This window comes from Panthera uncia, chromosome B1 (genome assembly GCF_023721935.1).
Source record: "Panthera uncia isolate 11264 chromosome B1, Puncia_PCG_1.0, whole genome shotgun sequence".
NCBI lineage: Eukaryota > Metazoa > Chordata > Mammalia > Carnivora > Felidae > Panthera > Panthera uncia.
This window is the reverse complement of record NC_064811.1, coordinates 133,486,394-133,510,378: the sequence shown is the minus strand read 5'-3', so window position 1 is coordinate 133,510,378 and position 23,985 is coordinate 133,486,394. Positions and strand designations below refer to the sequence as shown.

Here is a 23,985-nt window from a genome sequence, read left to right as displayed (position 1 = left end):
TTAAATATAATTTTTTCATTTCAGTTGCATTATATACATGAATTATTTCAAATAATTTTTACAATAAAATACTTAAAATGAGACATACATTTCCTTTTAGGTTTACTTATTTCAAGAGAGACAGAGACAGTGCAAGTGGGAGAGGGGCAGAGACAGAGGGAGAGAGAGAGAATCCCAAGCAGGCTTCACTCTAGCTCGACTTGGGGCTTGAATTCACAAAACTGTGAGCTCATGACCTGAGCCAAAACCAAGAGTCAGACACCAGCTTACATTTTCTTAAATACAAATTAAGATGTTTCCTCAGTGTTTAAAAATCAACACATCTTATTATCTTCTTTTCCCTTCTCTAGCTTTTGAATATCTTTTTAAATACATATAAAACAAAATTATACATAATATTCTCATACTGTGTTCCTTGCCAATGTCTTGTAGTGTGGATGGCTTATATCCCAGTTTTTCCATGTCACATTTCTATTAATACTTGCCAGGCTCATGCTGACTTTTATTTGACTTTTTTTTAAGGTTCATGGTCCAATATGACTGTCAGATTGTGTTGTTGTTGTTATTGTGCTGCTAATAATTCTACATTTAAGTAATTCTTTTTTCCCGTTTTATATTAAAATTTTTATCAAGAATGGTCATTTTAAAAATCAATTTCTATTTTCTGTAACGCTAACAGGCCTAATCCATCATTTATTTAAAAATTACTCAATATAAACATGCTCTCAAGTCTATAAATAAACCATCATACTCATTGCTTATCCTTAGGACTCTATTGTAGAAGTCTTTTTAAACTGATACAAAACCACCAGTTATTATATTCAGTGGGACAACACAAGTTTGACTCTCCCATCAATACTATATTTGGACCATATCTCTCCAATCTGTAGATAAAAATTTTTATCTGAAATGGAATTTAAGAAATGTTTGATGTAGTTCTGAATATCTACTGTTCCTCTAGAAGAGCCATTCAATTATCAAAGAAAGAAAATACCTACATGTTTTGCAACTTATCTTTCATTGTAGCTTGAGGAATATGTAATAAATGCATTTGGTACATCATTGTTATTTAACATTAAAAAGAAAAACAACTTTGGCTAATGGTAATTGAATTTTATAAAAGATCTCTAGACTAAGAAGGAGCTAAAATGAAGAAATAACCAAGCGAACAGGCAAACAAACAAGACTAAAAAAGTGTGACACCTATAACTTTGTCTAGTGTGAGCTCCTGGGATAAATAAGCAGCCAAGAAGAGATTCAACAATATACCTGACATTCTGACTGTCCAGGCAACTGGAAGGAAGGAAAGGAGTTCTGTGCTTGGTTGGTGATATCTTGGAAACAGTTAAATAAATGAAAACAGAGAGGAAAAAAGAAAATGGCAAGGATGAGTAGTAGCAACCAAAAGAAGCAATGATTGGTTGACAAAGGGCAGACAGTGATGGTAGACAAGATATCCAGAAACAAAGAAATGTAGCAAAAACAACTCCAAACCATGGGTGAAACATGAGCAAACACACATGCTTATTTTTTTTTTAAGCACAAATGATTAAAAAAAAAACGAGGAGATGCTAAACTATCTCTAATAAAGCTTGGGTTGGGCAAGTAAGTGGCAAACATATGAGATTAAAATCATTACTAATTTTGCTTCTAAGACAGGTCAGCCATAAAACCTGAGAACATGCGTAAACATCAATTATATCACTACCTTTGCATATCATTTTAACACAATAAAATAACACACAGAAAATTCATACAGACACTTACTTATATGGTTTCTGTGGCAAGATACTGATCCGAGTCTTGTCAAGTATCTTTTTTAGCTTGTTTCTTCCTCCAACAGTGTTAGCTTTACTTTTTTTATTTACTTTTTCAAGTCCTATCACCTGTTCTACATCTACAGCGAGATCTGGAATGGAGTAGCGACTGGCCTTTTTGATGTCTCCAATTTTAGGAAGGTGAGGGGCACCATTTCTTTTCTCTTCTGACAATCTTGTTAGCAGTTCTTTAAATACTAAAATGGAAATAAACACCATAAAACACCCATTATAAGAAATCCAAACAATTCAAAGGAAATTGTAGGACTCAGGAACAGGTGACAAGTGTATACTTCAACTATCAAAACTGTAATCCCATGGAAAAATACTACTCCAATGAATGACCACAAGAATCTTCTTTTGTTGTGTTGCTCTGTCACTTCCATTCACACTAAGTTAAATACACTCTTTAAATCTTTAGGTATTTAAAAATAATAGGTATTTAAACATTTATCAATAAAAATAATCTTTATGGTTCTCAAGTTAGATTTTTAGATCTACATACATGCTTACATAATTATCTGTATCTATGCATTTTACTGTGAATATTTTGATTCTTATATTTGAAATATTACTTATAAAAATGACTTTTTTCATGATTAAGACATAAATGTGGGGAAAAAAAGACCAAAAGTAGACAGATTAAAGTATGCAAAAATACTTACCAAATAAATTGGTTTTCACAGTGATTGATAAATGTGTGTTATTTCTGAGAATTTCCATGGCTTTTGACAGCTGAATATTTTCAAAGTTTTGACCATTTACTTCTAATATCTAAAAATAAAATTATGAAATTCATTTCAGTATCCCAACTGATTGAAGAAAAAGGCACCAATAATCACTCTTCAGTTTGGATTTAGAAATATACCTGATCCCCTCGTTTCAAGCCTGCTTCGGTTGCTTTGCTACCTGAATCTACACTGTCCACAAAGATTCCAAATCCCTTCTCTGAGCCACCAAGTAAGATAAAAGGCAAAGGAGCTTCTCGGGATGGTTTTGTTAATGTCATCAATCTTCTTTTTGCTTTAGCCGCACATGCAATATTTAACAGCCTTAGATGTCCGCCCATTTTCTATAAAAGTTCAGAAAGAGTGGTTTCAAAAATAGGCTGAGTTAAATGAACTTAAAATTGATGACTTTTTTTTCATCAAAAATATTACCTCTCTTTCCAGGTTATTTTCAAATTCTTCTAGAAATCGAGTCATCGCAGGATCTCCTTCAAAGTCATTGAAGTGATTATTCACCCACAATAATACTACCCGTGTAACCTGAAAAATCAATGGTTTTAGCAGGTTTTCTTCTTTTTAGTGCTAAAAATCTGCAATTAAAGTCATTTCAAAAAAGATACTGAACAGTTTACTTAGTAACAATGGACAAAATAAACAACAAAACCCCTCACAGCAAGGATTTTATTCATAAGAAAATGACCTTCTGAAATTATGTATATTTATGAGTATAGACTTTTTGTTGTTTTGCTAAGAAGGATTTTGAATCTGTGAAAGATAGTAATTAACTTCTATCTTGTTTACTCTCAAAATATATTTGAAACAGGTCATAATAAAAACAAAGCTATAATAAAACCAAAATAAATTAATATAAGACAAAAGAAGACAGAAACTAAAAAATAACAGTAGAGGGCAGAAGAGACAAAAGGAATGAATAATATTAAGCCTAGAAAGATCTATAAGGGAAAAAGTTATAAAAAGGAAGGAGCTAGCTGAAAGTTATTGGGAATTACATCTTACTTGCTAACATTAAGATTCAGGAGGCTTTTAACACTGCCGATTCTTCAGGAAAAATGAGTAGACTTTTCTTAAACTGCACATGTGTTTTCACAGAGCCCTACACCTCCTTTATACAGACCCCCCCCCCACACACACACATGCACACACAGTTACAGACTATTTGTGATGTACCCAGCAAGAGGATTGTGACATTCATTAGACTATAATAAGTTCCATGTGCACAACTTTATCTGTTATGTTCTCAGGACATCCTTAAGACTCATTACAAGTCTTAGCATAAAGTGAATTCTCAACAAAATCTTACTAAATGGATTATAACTGCAACTTTATAAAAGTACTTGTTTTATTTATGAGTTTTATTTTCTAAATTTTAAATAACATACATTTTCCACAGATTTTTTTTTCAAACATCTTAACCTCTAATCAAACCATCTCCCCTTTTAATCAAAGTGAGAAAATTAAGCACATTATTCTAGCAGTAGAGAAACAAAGGTGATGGTATATAGTTAATTTTTAACTACAGTTAAATACTGTTTATAGTTAGTATACACTCAGGAGTCAAGCCTTGATATTTATATTAATTTTTGGTCATTTACTATCACTATTGTCCATTTTTCAAATTTTGGAAACCCTGATCACATCTCCCTTGAAACCATATCTAACACCCGACCTTTTAATAAAATTAAAATTCTGCAGCTGAGAAGCCAAGTTAAAAGTCTTAGTAGACTATTACAGGTTAGAAAACTAAGATTCAGGAGCATCTGGGTGGCTCAGTTGGTTAAGGATCCGACTTCGGCTCAGGTCATGATCTCACAGTTCGTGAGTTTGAGCCCCACGTTGGGCTCTCTGCTGTCAGTGCAAAGCCCACTTCAAATCCTGTCTCCCTCTCTTTGCCCCTCCCCTGTTTGCTCACTTGCTCTCAAAAACAAACATTAAAAGAAAAGAAAAGAAAACAGATTCATAAATCATAAATTGAATATTACCAACTTCCACCACCAACAAACAATTTTTAAAACGTATGACGTATTTTAATACATATTAAGTGTATTGAGCCAGGTACTACATAAAGAACTTCACTTCTATTATTCATGTTCACAATAACCCCTAAAAGATGTCGATTATTCATTTTACAAGTCAATAAATGACTGGCAGGAGGGTCAGATGACACCTAAGGTACATGGCAAAGGCAATACTCAAACCAAGTTTTGATGGCTGGAGAGCCTGGCTGAACAAGCCTACGCTTGTGACTCTCAGAACATGAAAAGCACTGCTGTCCAAATGATTTCTCTAAGACCACAGAGCTAGCTAGGGGCAGGACCAGCAGTAGAGCTTGGGGGCTTTTCACTGTTGGTCTACTGTTCTGGATTTTCCTACCTGCCTTCCCGTGTCTGCCTTATGTAAATCAGACTGTCACATGGGGAAAGAAGAAATGAGTATAGGCTATGATTAACTCTTACACCTCAAAAGGGTATGTAGTTTATCATCCAATCTGGCCTTGAAAGAGCTCTCAAGAGCCGCTAAAGAAGTCTGTTTAGAATTATATTACTGGGGCCTACAGACCAGCAACACGTACAATAAAATGCTGCTCTGGTGCCAATTTAAAAATTGTAACTTTCATCTGGAATACACTGACCATTTGCCCAACAGAGGATGAGGATTCCAATGGAACTCAGGTGTCTCACTTTTTTTTTTTTTTTTTTTTTTTCTTAAAAAGAGCATTCTCTTTTTCCATTAAGAATAACTTGAGGGGTGCCTGGGTGGCTCCGTCAGTTAAGTGTCTGACTTTTGATATTGGCTCAGGTTATGATCTCACAGTCGTGAGATGAAGCCCCAGGCCAGGCTCTGCGCTGAGCATGGAGCCTGGTTGGGTCTGTCTCTCTGTCTCTGTCTCTGTCTCTCTCTCCCTGCCCCCCTCCCTCACGCATACTCTCTCAATCTCTCTCTCTCAAAATAAACATTAAAAACTAATTTGAACATAACTGGTGTGACAAATATATATATATATTAAACTATCTTTAAGGTTATATCTGAACATTTCACATTTAAAAGCCAAACTACAATATATTTTCCAACCTTATCCCTGAGGCTCGGGTCATTAAACCACTCCAATAACTTTTTGCCCACTTCCATTGGGCTAGAAAGAAAAGTCCTGTAGGTCAACAGAAAGTCTTCTATGAATGTTGGATCCACCACTGAATGCTCTTCCACCAAATGCATCGTTAATCTTTCTGAGGTGCCCTGTAACAAAAGGTTTAATCACTATCTCGTACAAATAATATCTATATGGTACCATAATTCCACATTTTCAACATAAGATGAACTGGGTAGTAATATATATAATAATTTATCAAACTGCTGTTCATCAGGAAGTACAAAGATCTTTTTAACAGCTGGTAACTTTTAAGAGAAATCATACGTAAAAATGGGGGGAGGGATCTTAAGTTCTCATAACTAATGGATACTACAAAAAAAAAAAAAAAAAAAATCCTTCCCACAAGATGGAGGCAAGTTTATCTTACCTTAATGACGATGTGTCCCTTTCTTGTTCCGGTCCTATCAAGTTCTCGGTGTTCTTTTACCATAACAATTTCTCCTTCCTCCTCAACTTTTTGCATGTTCTTTTCTACTTGGTTGAGAATACGGCAGTAATCTTGCTGGGCTATGCAGACAAACTGGAACAAAATGTAAGTCACATGTTAATGATAAAGTGCTTGCAAGAGATCTAGCAGTACTAATAATTCAGTGTTTTAATTATTTAACACTGACATTTTTCCATGTCTTTCCCATACTCTCTAAATGAATGCAGTAATGAACCTTAATCTGACTTCTCTACTTTTTAATGTATTTCTTCTTTGGTCAAATCAAGTTTCATTTTTATCATATTTATATGTAGTTTATATTAAAAATCCTAACCATTTTAAAAATCAGAAGATAAAATTAAAAGAGTCCTTTTTCATGCCTCTTCTTTGAAGATGGGATCTTAGGAGGATAAATATAAAAACATAATTACCACTTAGTAGGCTTTACAAGTTAGAAAAGATTTTAAAAGCAACAATTTTAAAATAAAAATGAAAAAAAAAATAAAAATTCAAAGATACCCATGGAATAGATATTATACATTTGTTAATTATATTGATAAGAAATCAGTTTAGAAAGTTCGTTCAAAAAAGGTCCACAAAACAAGCCACCTACTTGTTAAACTCAAGTCATATTCCTTGTAACTAGTATTAAGGGCAATCCTTGCTCTTAAACAAAAAGTTAAAAATAATATGCATGATAAGCCATTACTCCTCTGTGACCCCAAATATAAAAAATATTAGGGCTGGGGCGCCTGGGTGGCTCAGTCGGTTAAGCGTCCGACTTCGGCTCAGGTCATGATCTCACGGTTCGTGGGTTCGAGCCCCGTGTCGGGCTCTGTGCTGACAGGTCAGAGCCTGGAGCCTGTTTTGGATTCTGTGTCTCCCTCCCTCTCTCTGACCCTCCCCCATTCATGCTCTGTCTCTCTCTGTCTCAAAAATAAATAAACGTTAACAAAAAAAAATTAAAAAAAAAAATTAGGGCTTAGGGCAAACAACTAAATTACATTTCTTAGTAATTTAAAAAGAAAGTGAAAAATGAATTAAAGCACTTATTACACAAATTAACCAGAAGTCAGTGAGGAGGAGACATGAGTTAGATTATTTACAGTTTTGACTTAATGTTCATGATAGTATATTTATTTTTTTAAAAGATGGAAAACCAAATGTAATAATAATTATCATGAATATGACACCATCATCATCATTTTGTGGTGGCCTTATAGGAACTCTCCATTCACCTTCTTGGTCATCCCATAAAGAAGGTCCTACTATTGTCCCCGTTGTACAAACAAAGAAACAGCTGTACCAACAGCATGCTGATTTGCCCAATGTTTCATAATTACATGCTTGCTAATTAAAAAAAATCTTTTTCATGCACATCAAAATCTTGGAATAAAATAGAGCAGTATGCTAATAATTATTATTTCTGAATAATGCAAATTACAAGTGACTCGTTTTATTTAATAAATTTTCTATATTTTCCATACTTTCCATACAATCAGTAAAGTTTTTTAAAAGAATAGCAGCGCTTCATACCTGAGCAATAGCTTATTACAACATTGTTTCTTCCAGAGCTGGTTGATAAAATCTCATTAATTTTTCTATTGGAATCATAAAGTTAAAATTCAAAAGACATAGGCTTTTCTTATAATTACATATAGTTAAAAAATTTTTTTTTAATTTAAAAACACAATCCATTTCTATAACACTGACCACAGGTGTATACACGTTTTGAAATCTGTGGTCCTTAGTTCTTTGTCTCAAAAATAGTTTATTTTTTTTCTTTTTACAGGGCACCAAAATTGCTCTGTCTCCAAATAATTTTAGGTGATTTTTCTTACACTCTGTTTTAGAGAACACAATTATATCATTTTCTCATTTATCTCCTAAAAAAGAAATACATTCCATAAGTTAAAAGGAGTAAGTAGATAGAGAAAAGAAAATGCTCTTAGGGGCACCTGGGTGGCTCAGTCAGTTAAGTGTCCAACTTGGGCTCAGGTCATGGTCACACAGTTCGTTGGTTCAAGCCCGAAGTCAGGCCGTGTGCTGACAGCTTGGAGCCTGGAGCCTGCTTCAGATTCTGTGTCTCCCTCTCACTCTGCCCCTCCCCGACTTGTGCTCTCTCTCTCAAAAATAAATAATAAACATTAAAAAAGAAAGAAAATGATTTTAGAAGAGAAATGTACTAAAATTAATCTTGACTGAAGGTTTAAGGAAATTAGAATAAGTTTGATTTGGAATTCTTAAAGCCTAGACTTTTTTTTAATGTTTTTTTTGTTTGTTTGTTTGTTTTTGTGAGAGAGAGAGAGAGAGAGAGAGAGAGAGAGAGAGAGTAGTGAGCTGGAGAAGGGCAACAAGAGAGGGAGACACAGAATCTGAATCAGGCTCCAGGCTTTGATATGTCAGCACAGAGCCCAACGGGGGGGGCTTGAACACATGAGCCATGATAACATGACCTGAGTCAAAGTCCAACCAATGCTTAACCCCCTGAGCCATCTAGGCACCCCTTTGAGAGATATTTTTGTCACTTCTGTACCAAACTGAAGTACCATCCAAAAAGAAAATAAAACCCAACTGAATTTCTAATAGGGACATACATATCTAAAAAGAAATAAATAATAGGTAAAAACATTTATCTGTATTTTTATTAGCAGATTTATTTTTGCTTTAAGAAGTCTGAAGACATAATAAGAAATTCATATGCAAGACATAATTTTAATTGGTATGATGAAGCCAGCTGAAAAATTGTGAACTATGTACATAATTACTTTGATGAGGTTTTATACTTTTAAATAGCTGTAAGCATATGAAAGTAATGTAGACCTTGGCATTCTGATATAGAATAAAAATGCAAACAAGATTTGGCTTACAAAAGGCCAAAGGCAGCTTACATTGCAGGATTGTTTTTTGGGCACATGACATCACAACTGATATTTAGTAGAAAAATTATAACAGACGATAAAAGGATGAAGTAAAATTAAACGTCAACCATAATACAGTATTGTCAACTTTCCCATGTAAGTGCTTTCTCCAAAACTACTTAAATTCAGTGTCATTAGCTCCCATGGTCTCTGGAAAAGGGGAGTCTAACAGGTTTACCTTAAGAAGTTAGAGCTATTTAAACTGGCATTTTGTGGTCTGTAAGGGAAATTCATGCCTGATTGTTCACACAGGGATCCCAGGGTTCGTTCCCCATTGAGGGTGTAGGGTAGGGCTAAGCAATGCCTGAAGTGTTACTGGCAGGCCTAAGACACAGGTGGTAGCGAAGAAAAAGGGGAGAAGGAAAAGAAGAGTGGGAGAGAAGAGCAGGAATGGAAAAGAGGGATAGAAGTGGGAAGGAGAAAAGAAGGAGGCACATATGGGAAACGGAAAACCATTACCAATTGCCTGGTACCATAGGGTGTCTATATCTAGCCCTGCCTTTGTCTTTCAAAGCGAACAGAGGAACAAGCACAAACAATGAAAGGAGAGAACTGAAAGAGGAGCACACAAAGTAGGGATCCAAAGCAAAATAGAACTTTGAGCATATCATGGGATCCAAACAAACAGAAATAAATGTTAAATATAATCCACTCATAGTGGATCAGGTTTACTCTGAGCTCAACTAAATATCACATTATTCAGTATTTACTTTTGGAACCCACTGGACTATAAGAAAATTAAGGCCAGTCCTAGGCGAAGTTGCCTCTTCTTGGTAAGGAGAACAGCATTTTTGTTCATCTCATTTAATAACTGTTAAATGCCTACAAGGTGCTCAGTAGAATGATATAAACTTATAGAGGCCATCTTATGGATGAATGAAAATATGATTCTCCTTGTTTCCTTTACATCCCCTAACAAGAGGATGATCTAACATTTGTAGATAACTTACTGACAGATATGACATTTTAACAGAAATACACTAAAATAATACACCAACACAAGCGTTACATTAAGTCTAACTTCATTCTCCAACCTTGTTCTCCTACTGAGGGAATGAATGTCAGGCCTGAGCAGATGAGTCAGTGCAGGTACAAGAGTGATTCTTGAAGCCCCTTATTTAAGATCTTCCTTTTACAATGGCTTAGACTGGAGTGGAGAGAAGAGACTTTTCTCAGGTTTCTCACCAATTCCTCATCTAGTAAATAGAGTAGACTCTCTTCCCTGACATCTTCTTTCTCTTCGTTTCCCAGAATTCCGAAATAAATATTTAATGTTACCTGGTACATCTGATATTACTTAAGTACTCTGTAATATTCAGTCATATAGCATTTTTAGCAATTATTCTGAAATATGTCTATGCCTCTAATATCATTTTAGTTCCATGATTACAAATTTCTAACAAAAGGGGCTGGTCAATTAAGAGGTATTAATGTAATCGATGAATTCTCAGAAATAAAATAACTTTTTAACTTGCCCTTTAAGGGTACAGACTCTGACTAAAATGCTCTAGTAATGCCAATATGTACCAGGGAGGAACTGATAAGAGATAATAGGATAGGGAAACCTTTAACAAATTCCTAGTTTGTTTTGGACCAAGTATGGCTTTATTATATTTTGGAGTACAGTTCCAAAGCTGAAACATCAACTATAATCTCTTTTACAAACACAATTCTAGGTCAAATAAAGACTCCGAGATTTACCTACCATTTTGTTTTCTTCTATTATGCCAAATAATTGAGACTTGACTATATTTAGAATGTTCTTCTGGCATTACTATTCAAAATAATGAATTCACAACCATTTATTTTTTCTCTACAGTGCTTACTGAAGGAATTATTTGGCAACATTATTCTCTAGGTAAGATAATTGTATTTGTAGGGGCGCCTGGGTGACTTAGTCAGTTAAGCGTCTGACTTTGGCTCAGGTCATGATCTCCCGGCTCATGAGGTCAAGCCCTGTGTCGGGCTCTGTGCTGACAGCTCAGAGCCTGGAGCCTGCTTCGGATTCTGTGTCTCCCTCCCTCTCTGCCCCTTCCCCCACTTGTGCTCTGTCTCTCTCTCAAAAATAAATAAATATTAAAAAAAAATTTATTTATAGCCATGGTCATTTTCTCTTTTAGTAAGTAAAGTGCTTAAAATGAAAATTTAAAAGAGTATTATTTTACATTTATCAGACACTATAAAAATTCAATGATGTTCTTTTAGAACAAAGTATATTCAGATGTATTTCAGACTACAGACCATTAAATACAGTGGGCACTTACCATTAATTGGTCTAAGTCAAATCTTTCGGTTTATTTACATTAAAACATTTTATCTTTCAAAGACTTTTTTTCAGAAGAGAAGACATAAATTTTATACACTTGATAACACAAGTATCTTAAATTTTTTCTTAATAATACAGAGGTTATCAGTTATAATCAATCTAACTAAATTTCACATTTGGTCTCCACATTTTCTCTAGTCTTTTATTAAATGCTTTTATTTATTTATTTATTGTTTAATGTTTGTTTATTTTTGAGAGAGAAAGAGACACAGTGTGAGCAGAAGAGGGGCAGAGAGAGAGGGAGGCACAGAATCCAAAGCAGGCTCCAGGCTCTGAGCTGTCAGCATAGAGCCCAATGCAGGGCTCGAACCCACAAACCGCAAGATCTTGACCTGAGCCAAAGTTGGACGCCCAACCAAATGAGCCACCCAGGCGCACATAAATGCTTTTAAATAATGATTATTAACACAATATCAACACTAACATTTTTCTTTTGCTATCATGTATTTTCTTTTATTTATTTAAAAAAAAATTTTTTTTTTAACGTTTTATTTATTTTTGAGACAGAGAGAGACAGAGCATGAACGGGGGAGGGGCAGAGAGAGAGGGAGACACAGAATCGGAAGCAGGCTCCAGGCTCTGAGCCATCAGCCCAGAGCCCGACGCGGGGCTCGAACTCACGGACCGCGAGATTGTGACCTGAGCTGAAGTCAGCCACCCAGGCGCCCCTCATGTATTTTCTTTTAATCAGTAATTACTTTTTTACCCAAGAAGTCCTTCTACTGATTCATACTATGATTTTCAGGACTTTTATTGTTTTTAATTTTTTTAATGTTTATTTATTTTTGAGAGAGAGTGAGAGAGGGTGTGAGCGAGGGAGGGGCAGAGAGAGAGGGAGACACAGAATCCAAAGCAGTCTTCAGGTTCTGAGCTGTCAGCTCAGGGCCCAATGCGGGGCATGAACTCACGAGCCACAAGATCATGACTTGAGCTGAAGTTGGATGCTTAACCAATTGAGCCACCCAGGCGTTCCTGATTTTCATGACTTTTAAATCAATTCCTTATCTTGTATGTTTTTAAATAAAAACACTGCATAACTGTATCACATCATCTTTATTAATCTATTTCTTTTCATAATGGGTTTTACTTCTATATTTTTTGATGAACAGATTATCAAACTATTATTAATGGAAATTTTAAAATGCCATATTTACAGAACACTTTTTTAAATAAAACATATTTACAGAACACCTAGTTATGTGGAGTCCAAACAACTTTATTATTATTTTTTTAAGTATGCTTTATACCAAATGTGGGGCCTGAACTCATGACCCTGAGATCAAGAGTTGTATTCTCTACTGACCAAGCCAGCCAGGCGCCCCAAGTCCAAACAACTTTAAGGAAGATTTATTTTTAATTTCCTAGGGTGTGATAACATTCTACTTTAAAATTATATTTAAAATTCTAAAAGATGACCTATTTATATAGGCAGAAAAATCTTACCCCAACTGTATAGACATGATAAGCATAAAATATACATATACATTTTTAATGATATTTTATACCTGGCAGTCATCCACCTTTGTTCTCATTACTCCTTTCATGTATTCTTTGTCCATGGTAGGAGAGACACCAAAACTATTTCCCATACATAATATTTCTGCTTTTCCATCTGGATAAGTTACTTCCACAGAACCATTCAGAATCACTGACCAGGAATCCAGCTAATTCAAAAAAATGAAGACAAAGCAGAAAATTATGGTCATGCAGCTGTAAATGCTAGAATGGTCTCTACAAATGATTTAGCAGATTTTTCATTTTGAAGATGGAATAACTCAAGTGAAGTTAACTGTTTACTAAATCGAAAGAAAGAACAAGGAATAAAGCAAAGCACAGCCATGGATCTATGTATTTCCTCATGCCCAGCTAGGGGTACATGTCATTCCACTCTTTTAATTTGACTTTGGGCATTCTTCTCTAAAATGACACAAGGAAAAAGAATTCTTCTGTTCCCCCAAACATATGTAAGCAATATAAAATGATCACCACTGCCTCAATAAGAATATCATTGCGTTCTGACAAAAGGCATACAATGAACATTTAAAGTTATAAAAATCTGAAAAGTTAATATATCAAAGTATTTCTATCAGTAGCATATGAAATATTATAAAAAATAAAAATATTAGATTTGAAATATTTTGACATAACAATCAGTGTATCATAACTCTTAAATTATTCAAACTAATTGTTGCCCGTTGTTTTTTAAGAGGAAAAAATAAGAATTCGTTTTTTGTTCACTTGCTGTACTAAGACGCTCAAACAGAAATTTCGTAAGTGACAGAAATGTTCACTAACCTCTTCACCATCATTTAGCACTATGGTCCCAGCTCGTTCCACGACTGCAAACACCATAACAGCACAAAGTTCTCGTCTCACTGACATAGTCATATTGGCAAAAGCAGGCAATTGGTGCATAAATTCTAAGAGTTGTTCTAAAAGGCAAAAGATATTGTAAACATTAATCAGCAATTACTTATTTATTTATCTATTTAGCTTATTTATTTGAGAGACAGAGTGAGAGAGAGCAAGGGAGGGGCAATGAGAGAGAGAGAGGGAGACAGAGATTCCCAAGCAGACTCCACACTGTCAGCACAGAGCCTGATGTGGGGCTCAAACTCACGAACCGTGAGATCATGACCTGAGTCGAAACCAAGAGTCGGATGCTCACCCAACTGAGCCACCCAGGTGCCCCACTACAACTTTTTTTTTTTTTTTTAAACCAAGCATTCAAAAAGAATGCTCTAGGGTTCTTTCTTTTTAAATGTCCTACAAAACTGCCCACTGGAAAATATAATTACTTCAAATATTGTTAGTACAAAAGCTGAACTTCTTGCAGGTAAACGAAGAACTGTCACTATGGAAGTGGTGACATTTACTTATTGATTTAGGAATGCTAGTATACATTGTGATTCAAATTCTAATGGGAATGAAGAAATTAATAAACTTCAAATGGAAAATTTCTATTGAAAATCAGCTGTGATCTTATTAAGGCTAATTAAAGGGTGAAATGATAAGCTGAAATGAAATAGAGGTCTGAGAATTCTCCAAAAAAAAAAAAGTCAATAGGTCTATTCTAGTGCCTTCTGGGCAGGTAGACACCCAAAACAGCAGAAATAACCACTTTCAATCTAAAGATATCCCATGATTTAGAAACCAAGGGGTATTTTCTATGGATTAAGACAAATTTATAAAAATTAATCAATTAAAAATTGTATTATGCTAAGTGAAATGAGTCAGAGAAAGACAAATATATGATTTCATTAAATATGTGGAATTTAAGAAACAAAACATATGAACACAGGGGAAGGGAAAGAAAAATAAAGATAAAAATGGAGAGAGATGTAAACCACAAGAGACTCTTAAATATAGAGAACAAACTGAGGGTTGCTGGGGGGCTGGGGGGGGCGGGTTGGGGTTAAATGGGTAATGGGCATTAAGGAGGGCACTCGTTGGGATGAGCACTGGGTGTTATATGTAAGTGATGAAATCACTGGGTTCTACTGAATCCAACGCCACACAGTATGTTAACTAACTTGAATTTAAATAGAATTTAAAACATTATATCACAAATACAAATGAAAATTGATACGTTATTTTTTTTATCCCACGGACTGGCCAAAAGAGAGAAAAGTTTCAGTCTTCCTGTTGGCGATGCTGTGGAGAAACAGCTTAAACTTTGATACAGTTGTAGCTGTTGACAAGATGGATGACTTCACAGTCTTTTCTAGTCCTGTGGTCTCTATTTTTAATTTTTTCTATTATTAGGTAGCTTTACTAATTACTAAGTTCTTTCCTTACTCCTCACTATGGCTCTATGAGGTGCATGTTTTCTTTCTCATTTCACAGGGAGAAAACAGGCTCAAAGTCATATAGTTAGGAAGTGACAGTGATGATTCAGGACCGTCTGCCTCCAAACCTCCTGCTGGACATTATAGGTAATGATAAAAGAGCACAAGGTGTATGTCAGACATCACTTGAATACTTATTAGTTATATTGCTTTGGGAAAGCTGATTAATTTACTTAAGGCATGTTTCCCTCATTTATGAAAGAACAATATAATACCTACCCTTTGTTGGACAGCTGTGACAAATACAATAGAGATAATAAAGTCCTTAGCACAGAGTAAATATTCAATAAATAAGAACTGCTATTATTGTCATTGTTATCATACTCATATCATTCAAATTTCTAAGTAAAAATTCTGCTATATTTTTCTTGTCCTCACGTAATGGAACTGTCCCTGTGTACATTCCATCTATTTGTTAGGATTTAGTGACACATTTATGTTATGGGAGATACAGTAGTTTGTTCACTGCAAAAACAACACAGAATAGAATGATCTATTCTGTGAAAACATTACATTTATAGAAGGTCAGATGAAGTGTTTTTCTCGGGTCCAGCTGGGTAATGTCTCTTCTGATTAGACCCTACGTCATCGCCCTGTAAAAGACTTTCATAACAGAGTGGCTTCGGAATCAGGAGAATAACACTGATAGGTGGTACCCAGGGACTCTGTCCAAGAAGACAGTGTTCTTCCATCTTACCCAGACTGATGTGCCAGGAAATCAATATACTGTTGCAACCAACAATTTTTTTTTTTTTTAAACCAGCATTTTAAAAACAAGAAGAGAATCAAAGCACATAACTTATAGAATAAGTTCTGTTTAGTGAAACTTTTATTTCTGGAAGGAGTGGGTGTGTTTGGGTCATATAAATAAAATATATTTATTCCTTGGGACAGCAATAAACCAATTTTTAATACCACTGCAATTATCTATTATATATGGGAGGTAACAATCATTGTGTTACAAACACACTGACCTTTTGATCTGAAGCAAAAAAACAAATGAAAAAGCTAGTGTATCACTGTTAGTTCTGCAGTCATAAGCCTCTGTTTTCTTCAGCTATTACTGCCCTACCCCTCACCATAAGGTAATAAAATATTACCTATAGAACACACATTTTGCTTTCTTCCCCCTCCTCCTCCAATAATACTAAATTTCCTTGGACAAGTGAAGATTCATGGTCTTAAGAAGAATATGAGACCAGAAGTCAGAAATGTTTTAAATTCAACATAATATGACATAACATAATAGACAATAAGTCAAATTACGACCACATATATGATTGAAGAATATGAGTATATGAAGTATAAAATATATTTACTAATACTTGCTAAAATGATTTGAAGTGTCTTGCATAGACATTGTTCTTGCTTTTTGGAAGATTCCTGCTCCATTAATGGGTTATGAAATCAAGTTGTGATACAGGAGTAATGACTAAGATTTAAAAAAATATGACAGGATAGAAAATATTTGTGTATCACATATAATATGGATAAATAATAAAGAAGACAGAAAAGATCTGATGATAGTAATGTACATAATACTCTAGGCTCAGCTGAAAAACTAAAAATAAATAAATGCTTAACCAGATGGTATCTAAGAGTTAAGTCTCCCAAAGATTCAACAACAGTGTTGCTGGTTTTGTAGTAACCTGTATTTATTACACTGGATAATTAGTGCAATTAAAACAATAAAGAATTTCTATCACTAATCTTCACAAAATGAATATAAAACAGGAGCATTTGGCTATAGGGGCTCAACATAAACTCTGGTAATGCCACAGGGATCATACAGAGTTCAAGCAATTAGGGTTAGTCAAGAGTTCAGGGCCTGGAATGAGTAAAAGACAGTTCCTAGAACATGGCAAGAAGAAGCCATGGACTGAAGAAGCAGGACTACTTTCTTCTATGTTGCTTGGAAGAATCTATTAGAATAATACATTAATTAATAATATTTTCTTTTGTTAGGAAAGGAATATTTCTGTTTATGAAAAAAGACCTTTTTTCCTTAAAGTTTATTTTGAGGGATGGAGGGGCAAAGAGAGAATCCCAAGCAGGCTCCCTGCTGACAGCACACGGATTGATCCCACAAACTCTGAGATCATGACCTGAGCCGAAATCAAGAGTAAGATGCTCAACTGACCGAGCCACCCAGGCACCCTGAAAAAAGACATTTTTAAACACTTTTTTTCTAGTCAATGTGACACAAAGAAAGGCCAGATAATCAGCTTACAGACACCGCAAGCGATGTCAATATAAAAATTAGCTTATTTGCTTGGTTTAATTTTGTATAAAAACTGGTTACTATTAAGATGTTTTTGAAAAATCCGTGGAGTTTTGTTTTTGTTTTTTTGGTGCTATATTGAAGGGGAGAAAAAAGAACTCTTTGGAAGGGATCTTTGAGAAGTAGGTCTCTACCTTAATGTGTAAAGGCCTCAAAAAAGAAATTAAATTCACAACCATTCGATAACTGAGTACCTACAGAATTATGAGCTAGAGAGCAAAAAGGAATAAAGTCCTTTCCTTCAAAGTATTGAAACAAAGGTACACACACCCAAGAATCTATGGGAACCCCAAAGCAATTTTTTTAATTCTTGCAGCTTTTAAAATATATTAGCAATTTCATTTGATTCAACTTTGATTCTGCCCACCCCCCACCTCCCAACACACCATTCCTTCTCTATTTCATGGGGTTAGAGGAAGGTGGTTAGGAACAGAGGCATCCAGAGAGAGCATCATTTAGAAGTTTGTAGTTTTTATGAAAGGTATCTGTTGTAACTAAATACTGGCAGATCAGTTAGATTTAACAAGAGTAACAGCAAAAAAGCTAAAAGTGCTCACATGTGGTTTTGTCTTGAGGAGACAGAATATAAGCTCTTCCAAGATCTCTTGTAGAGCAAACAACACTCATCAGGCTTTAACTTTAATAATAATGGTTTATTATTTTAAATAAAAGTATATTTGATAGGAGCAAGCATCAGAATCATCTCTGCTTGCAAGTGAATTGGCATTCAAGTAAATGTTATTCACTGGAGGTTATATCAACAAGCACATTTAAAAAAAAAAGATAGCTTTGTATTGTTTTGAAGGAATCAGCATAGCATTTGCTTTCCAGAAATTCTGGAAAAGATACCTTCTCAGATATGAAGTGAAAAATCTTAAATTTCCAGGAATGATATGCTGTATGATTTTAATAATTATTTTCTTCTATAACTGTACTAAAATGAACATATTCAAAAAAGAAGATACATTAACTTACAAAAGAATAATTTCCACATCGATCTGTTCATAAGCAATGTTCAATCTTATTTAAAAAAAAAAAAAAACAACCTATGAGCAAGGATTCTGGAGTAAGATGGCAAACTGAATACACTTCCAATTTCACTTTCTCTTTAAGGACATTTTTAAAAAGAAGTCGACAAGGACAAAGAGAATGGGACAGTGTAATACAACTTTGGACACTGCAAATCAAATGAATGTGTATGTGGTATTAGACATGAGAAAGTGAAACCCAATGTTTTCAGTGGGTAAAATAGAACCACTCTAATTTATGCTGCAGAACCCTCAAGAGACTTGCAAACTGCCAGCACCTTTGGAACGGGAGTGCAGGTGGTAGAGAAGGAAATGGGCTAGAGTCAGGGATGGGTATCTGTGAAGCCTTTAAGTGCTTACTCCAGCAAAAATTATCCAGAAAGGGTTAACACAGAACACATTTCTTCACTGGGGGCCACAGGCATAGGTGGCTCCCCTTTTCACTTCCTTCATGTCTGAGCCCTTTAAAAGGACATTACCAGCCATTTCCTCCTAAAATAGGCTCCATTCTGTTCATTCCTCAACCTCCATCACTCCCTAATCCCCACTTTATTCTTCAGACTGAAAGAGAACAAGGATCTTACCTGCCTGTTCCCCTCTGAGTTGCCAGGACTTAAAAAAATGTTCAGTACATAGAAGGTGCTCAATCACATTAGCTGCATGAATGAATGGTTACCAACATGGTATATTCATCTATAAATGCTTACCAATCCTATAAATTTTAAATTTGTATTTTAAATATCTAATACAAGTTGTTGGTTTTTTCATCCTTAATTTTCTAGCGTATGTATATACAGTAGGTGGTAAAAGATTTTCATCATGTTTGTTTCCTTCACAACACATGCAACCAGCCACTTATAACTATGCCCATACTGTCCTATATCTAATCCCAATAGAGCAAGTTCCTTGAAATTGTCTGCAAATATATATCAGCCAAAAAGAGTTGGGAGAGTGGTAGGACAGATTATCTGGGCTCAGGCAAGGGTGCTTACAGATTCCAGACCTGTGGTGGACACAAGGCGCTCTACAGAAGTTGCCCTGACTCCTAGCATTCTAAGGAAGAAGCCTGAGTGCAGAAGGCGTACCTGAACACTAAACCATTATTACAGAGTCATCTCTTATTCTGATGGGAAGGTGGGTAACGGAAACTTCAAGGATGGGGAAAACAGATACAAAGCCACTTGGATTTCTAACCTTAGGATGCACTTAAAGAAAGTCTAAACCCCCCGCAGCTCATATACTACTAAGTTTTCCACTCAGTCCCATCTTCAGATGGAACCAGAGTAAAAGCAAAGTCATTTACATGGCAATTTTACCAGTTGTCATTGACTGGTATTTACATACAGAAAACGTGAGCTTAATAGGAATAGTGCTCACAAGAAAAATAATAGGAATAACATTATATGGAAGACTACTTTTTTCTTTTTTTTTGTCATTAAAGTAAGCTGAGAAGGGGCTCATGTGGTAGAGTTTTATGAGAAGTTTTATCATTTGTAGACTTCAGAACATAATGATTGAATAAAATTGATTCTTTAAACTTTTTTTCGACAAATGCTACCGCTTATGCAAGGGAAAATTATAAATTAATGACTTTTTAAAGCCTACTATTCTTGGGCTCTATTTTATCAGGCCATTTTACCCTAAATATTTTAAATTGCTCTTAAATTCATTTTCTTATCCAAACTTACCAATGTCATCATCTGTCCTGTCAATTGGATCCTTCTCTAGGCAGTCTCTCACAATGTCCCTGCTCATCAGAGGATCTGATGCCCTCTCAATGTCTTCTTCATCATCATCGTCCTCAGAATCCACTGCTGTTTCTGGCAACCCACTCAGGTCCATATCACCAGCCTCGCTTTCTGTGGCCTTAAAACAGACCAAAATAATTTTTAAAAATTATTTTAAGCAAGTCTTTTTGTACCCAAAAGAAATAAGAGCAAGTCTAGTTTGAAATATTAAAATTTTAGTATATTGATTTGTCTGTAACTAAGCATGTATTCAATATCAACAAATATTTATGCACTAGGCACTATGTAAGAAGAATCACTTATAGAAAACAGGAGTGATTTAATCTCCTATTAAACTTTTAGTTGGGATTAATGATCTTATCTCAAAAATTCTGATTTCTTATCTGAGCTGTCATATGCTCCTGAAACAGAATAAAGAAGAAAAAGACACTGTTTGTTTTCACTCCATTTTTCAAAGAGAATGGCTTAAGCTAAGAGCCTAAGGGTAATAACTGATTCTGAGCAATTCCTTCTCCAAAAGAACAGGTGTGGATTTATTAATGCCAAGAAGACTCAACAACTTCTTTCCTATTAGGTGGTCTTTATGGAAAAGTGAAGCATAAATCAAAGATAACTTTATAAGTATGTGAACAAAACATTAACATTTACTTTGATTATACCAATGTCCACTCTCCAATTATAAATCACCAAAAAATATTAAAAGACCATATGCCTACAAGTAACACATTCTTCATTCCTCAACAAGGTGACCTTATCACCAATCAAATTTCAAGTAATCAAGTACTTAAATGTTAGTCATTAGAGTCATGAACTTCAAAATGATCTTTTCTCCTGGGCTATCTCAAGGCTAGGACAGCTATCCTATTCAGGTCATTCTATAGCCTGCTGTGATTATCATCTCCACAATATATATGAATGTTATCATATCAACCTTACTTGACATTATACCCAAAATTTACTAACTGCTTAAGCTATGAAAGTCTTGAACATCACGTTTTGCCAGATAAAATATTAAACTCTTAAAAAGTCTGTTATAAAACCATGAACTTCCTAGAAAACATGTATTATAAAGTTCACTAACTTCAAATAACTTGTAGTTCACGTGGTTTTCAAAGACATTAAAGGCCGTCTTATTTTTAAGAATAGGCAAAAACATTTATTAAAAGTGAAAGATAAAAATATAAACTGCTGAACTTCCTCCTCCTCCTCATCCAACACCTAATATTTACAGTGTGCCAGGAACTGCTCTGTTTTATATGTATTAACTCATTTAATCTTCAAAACTATCCTATGAAGTGTTATTACTGACTTTTATTATTCTTCAAACATTCTTGTAAGGGGAAATTATTGCAGAATCAAGATTAGAACCTTGGGGGGCACCTGGGTGGCTCAGTCAGTTAAGTGTCTGACTTCGGTTCAGGGCGTGATCTCATGGTTCGTGAGCTCGAGCCCTGCATCTGGCTCTGCGCTGACAGGCAGAGCCCACTTTGTATCCTCCGTCTCCCTGTCTCTCTGCCCCTCCCCTGCTTGCACAGCGCTCTCTCTCTCTCAAAAATAAATAAACATTAAAAAAAAAAAAAAAGATTAGAACCTAGGAATTCTGTCTCTACAGTCTTAACCACAACCTAATCTATCTCTTTACAACAGATATTACATATGAATGTGGCTTATATAGGGATCTATACTTTTTTTTTTAATTTAACTGGGTATTTATTTATTTTTTTTTTTAATTTTTTTTTAACGTTTATTTATTTTTGAGACAGAGAGAGACAGAGAATTAATGGGGGAGGGTCAGAGAGAGAGGAGACACAGAATCCGAAACAGGCTCCAGGCTCTGAGCTGTCAGCACAGAGCCCGACGCGGGGCTCGAACTCACGGACCGCGAGATCATGACCTGAGCTGAAGTCGGACGCTTAGCCGACTGAGCCACCCAGGCGCCCCATTAACTGGGTATTTAAAGAAAAATTTTATCATTCTTATCAAAGTTTTACCTTTCTCAAGTCTTGGTTTATACTGCAGAACATAACATTTAATCCTACCTTTGAAGCAATACAAACAGGTATTAATATTTTATAAGTTTAACAAAATAATTTTAATGACATTTTTAGTTCTTTAGGTACAATTTCCTAAACTAAAATACATACGTTCTAAAAAAAAAATTAAGGGGAAAATAATAAAGAATACTTAATGAAGACAGAATAATTAAAAATGGAAAACCTAATATCTACAAAAGCTCTTTAAATAATGGCCTTAGTAAATACTACTGCTTGGGTTAAGACCATTATCAGCAGAGCAGTGGGAGAGCAGTAAGGCCTTGTAGGCTTGCGGTTTTCAAGTAGTCGATAAAACATATGTAGCAGTTATTTTACTTTTAGTTAAATTAACACTTCACTGGAGCCTTCGTGGCATTTGATATTTCCTCAGTTTGTTCATTTTCTTGATATCTTTTAAAAAATGAAAATAATCTCTTAAGAACTGTGTTCAGAATACAATATATGGAATCACTTTTGATTTCAGTAAATCATAGAGCTTTTGGCATCGTTCTGAGACTGTTACTAGTTTTTGGGGGGTTTTTTTGAGACTATTACTACTTAACTATAATATACATCTACATCTATATTAGGCTATCCATGTGGAAGGGAAATTAATTTAGGACAGGAATTATCTGCCTAACTGAATTAACTGTGGCACACTCAGAAACACATCTCCTAATTTAAATTCAGAATTCACAGAATTGTCTCTAGATTCTAGAATGAAACGGAAGTAGAACTTGACATGATGTATTATGCCAAGCCTGTGATCAGAGAAATTAGGCCAATACTGTTATTATCACAGCCTTATTTCTGAAGTCTAGAAATGTGACAATTTGCTAATGTTTGCTATGTTTACATTTTCACCCCAGTTTCACCTTAACATTGAAGATTATTATTCATCATCTCATATTTTCAAATATACAATCAGCCCTCTGTATGTACATTCTTTAATATTAGCTGAAATTGAAGAAGGGACTACTAGAGACAGAAATAAAAAATAAAAATAAAAAACTTCTAAATAATATAGTTATGTAGCTTATAGTGTTTCTTTAAATTTTAAACATCTAAAATACAGTAAGAGATACAAAATATATTTTGTAACATTCCAAAGAAATCATTACTGTCATTTAAATGAATTATATGTAAGTGTTAAATAAAACAAAAAGACTCCTTCTTCTTTTTTTTTTTTTTTAATAAAGTAAGCTCTAAGCCCAACATGGGGCTTGAACTCAAGAACCCCATGCTCAATTGACTAAGCCAGCCAGGTGTCCAGAACAAAAAGCCTTTTAAATCTGAATTGGATTAATCTCTCCACAACTGAACCTTCCACCCCATTTGTGTTAACGATCATTAGTTGTTTTCTATCTCTGTTATGTGTATTCCATTCTTAAATCATTCATGAAATAACCCTCACTAAACCAGTAACTTAGATTATTTTTCTAAATAAATATCCATTATATTTTAAAACACTACAGAATTCCTTTATTTATTTATTTATTTATTTTATTATTATTATTATTTTTTTTTAGTGAGCTGTAGGCCCAACATGGGGCTTGAACTCACAACGCTGAGATCAAGAGTTGGAGGCTCTACTGACTGAGCCAGGCAGGTGCCCTTCCAGAATTTCTTTTAATAATAAATTTTAAATAGAACTTGATA

The 23,985-nt window shown here is 34.7% G+C and overlaps 1 protein-coding gene across 12 annotated transcripts in view; it reads right to left on the bottom strand.

Moving 5' to 3' along the window:
* RAPGEF2 (Rap guanine nucleotide exchange factor 2) overlaps nt 1–23,985 on the bottom strand; it is a 254,414-nt gene that overhangs the window by 20,500 nt on the left and 209,929 nt on the right. For all 12 annotated transcript variants that reach the window (XM_049631260.1, XM_049631251.1, XM_049631254.1 and 9 more), the window contains 9 exons: nt 20,234–20,411; nt 13,684–13,820; nt 12,894–13,052; nt 6,082–6,234; nt 5,636–5,800; nt 2,978–3,085; nt 2,686–2,889; nt 2,483–2,591; nt 1,768–2,014 (listed from right to left, as the gene is read on the bottom strand). In XM_049631260.1, coding sequence (XP_049487217.1) covers nt 1,768–2,014; nt 2,483–2,591; nt 2,686–2,889; nt 2,978–3,085; nt 5,636–5,800; nt 6,082–6,234; nt 12,894–13,052; nt 13,684–13,820; nt 20,234–20,411 — 1,460 coding nt within the window. The remainder of the gene's footprint in view (nt 1–1,767; nt 2,015–2,482; nt 2,592–2,685; nt 2,890–2,977; nt 3,086–5,635; nt 5,801–6,081; nt 6,235–12,893; nt 13,053–13,683; nt 13,821–20,233; nt 20,412–23,985) is intronic.